Source organism: Stegastes partitus, unplaced genomic scaffold, assembly GCF_000690725.1.
Source record: "Stegastes partitus isolate 25-593 unplaced genomic scaffold, Stegastes_partitus-1.0.2 Scaffold1936, whole genome shotgun sequence".
Taxonomy (NCBI): domain Eukaryota; kingdom Metazoa; phylum Chordata; class Actinopteri; family Pomacentridae; genus Stegastes; species Stegastes partitus.
Genome location: NW_007579667.1, coordinates 159,762 through 161,158, shown reverse-complemented (window position 1 = coordinate 161,158; position 1,397 = coordinate 159,762). Strand labels below are relative to the sequence as shown.

Sequence of the window (1,397 nt, the reverse complement as noted above, 5' to 3'; positions counted from 1 at the left end):
TGTGCGTCTGTTGTGTGTCTGTTGTGTGTCTGTTGTAGGTCTGTTGTAGGTCTGTTGTGCATCCTCACCCTGATGGAGCAGCTGATCAGGCCTCCTCGGTTGTGGACCTTCAGAACTCTCTCGAACAGCTGGTTCCGTTGGCTCTCGTCGGTCTTGTAGCCGTCCTCGGTCAGGTCCATCGGTTCTGAAACTCCTCCTGTGAAGTCCACCAGAGCGTCGGCAGTGTTCCCTCCGTCCAGGGCCTCGTAGCAGCCGCACATCCTGAGACACACAGCGACAACCGACTACACAAACTGCCACAACTCAACCGGTTCGCTCATTGTTAGTAGAAATCTGAAACGCGGTTGTTTTTAAAGATGAAACAGAGAAACCGGGTCGACCCATCAGAACCTGCTGGACCAGGATTAATGCTTCTAACAACTTGTTTAACTGTAAACTAAATGTTAGAATTCATCCTACATCCACCCAACCGGTGGAGGCAGATGGCCGTCCCTCCCTGAGCCTGGTTCTGTCGGAGGTTTTTTCCCCTGTGGGGGTTTTTGGTTCCGTCCCACCAGCAGACTGCTGAAGCTTATAGAGAATCCAGATGTTTGGATTGTTGGGTGTTTCTGCCTTTGTTAAGCGCTATGAGATGACTGTTGTTGTAAATATGTGCTATACAAATAAATTGAACTGAATTTGTGTGTCTTTGTGTTCATCGTGTGTTACTGCCGGATACCATGGCAACGCCTCCTTTACTGAAGCAACTCATTCAAACCCTTCATTAGTTTTATTGTTGATTCATTTTCCAGTTCAGCTTCTGTGACTGGATCCTCAGCAGCTGGAGGAGCTGAACCCTGGAGACGGTACCGGTTCGACCCGGCAGGACTGAGGCGTAACAGGGACCTGATGAGGGCTGTTGTGTGGAGGTTCTTACTTGGCGTAGGCCTTCTCCACCAGCGCGCTCCAGAACTCGTCGGGGTCGTTGGAGTGGCAGTAGATGAGCTCTCCGTTCACCGTCGGCAGCCGGTCGTCGATCACCACGTCCACCCACTGACCAAACCTCCAGAACCGGAAGTGGAAGATCCCGGCGTAGGACTCGGGTCGCTCCGGGTCCCACTCCTGGTCCTTCCAGTCTGGAATCACCTGGACACACAACAGACACACAACACTGTTCTGGGTGGACGAACATCTGTTGGAGACGCACAACAGGAAGACGGACACACAAACTACCTGCAGACAGGTTGGAAGGCTGCTGAGAAACCGGACCAAGTTCAGATCTGATCCGGTTCTTTAGTTCAGATCTCACCATGTTTCATCTGATCCGGTTCATTAGTTCCAATTTCTGCCGCGTACAAACTTCTGCAGCTCAAATATAAATACAGTAAAATGAAGTCTTCAGTTCAGACTGAACCACT

General features: G+C 50.9%; 1 protein-coding gene across 1 annotated transcript in view; it reads right to left on the bottom strand.

The window, feature by feature from the left end:
- Window positions 1-4: 4 nt before the first annotated feature.
- The window catches only part of LOC103373255 (calpain-5-like), a gene marked incomplete at its 3' end in the record, with an annotated part of 17,929 nt that continues 16,536 nt past the window's right edge, over window positions 5-1,397 (bottom strand). The window contains exons 4-5 of the mRNA XM_008303104.1: window positions 917-1,125; window positions 5-261 (exon numbers count right to left, since the gene is read on the bottom strand). Coding sequence (XP_008301326.1) covers window positions 5-261; window positions 917-1,125 — 466 coding nt within the window. The remainder of the gene's footprint in view (window positions 262-916; window positions 1,126-1,397) is intronic.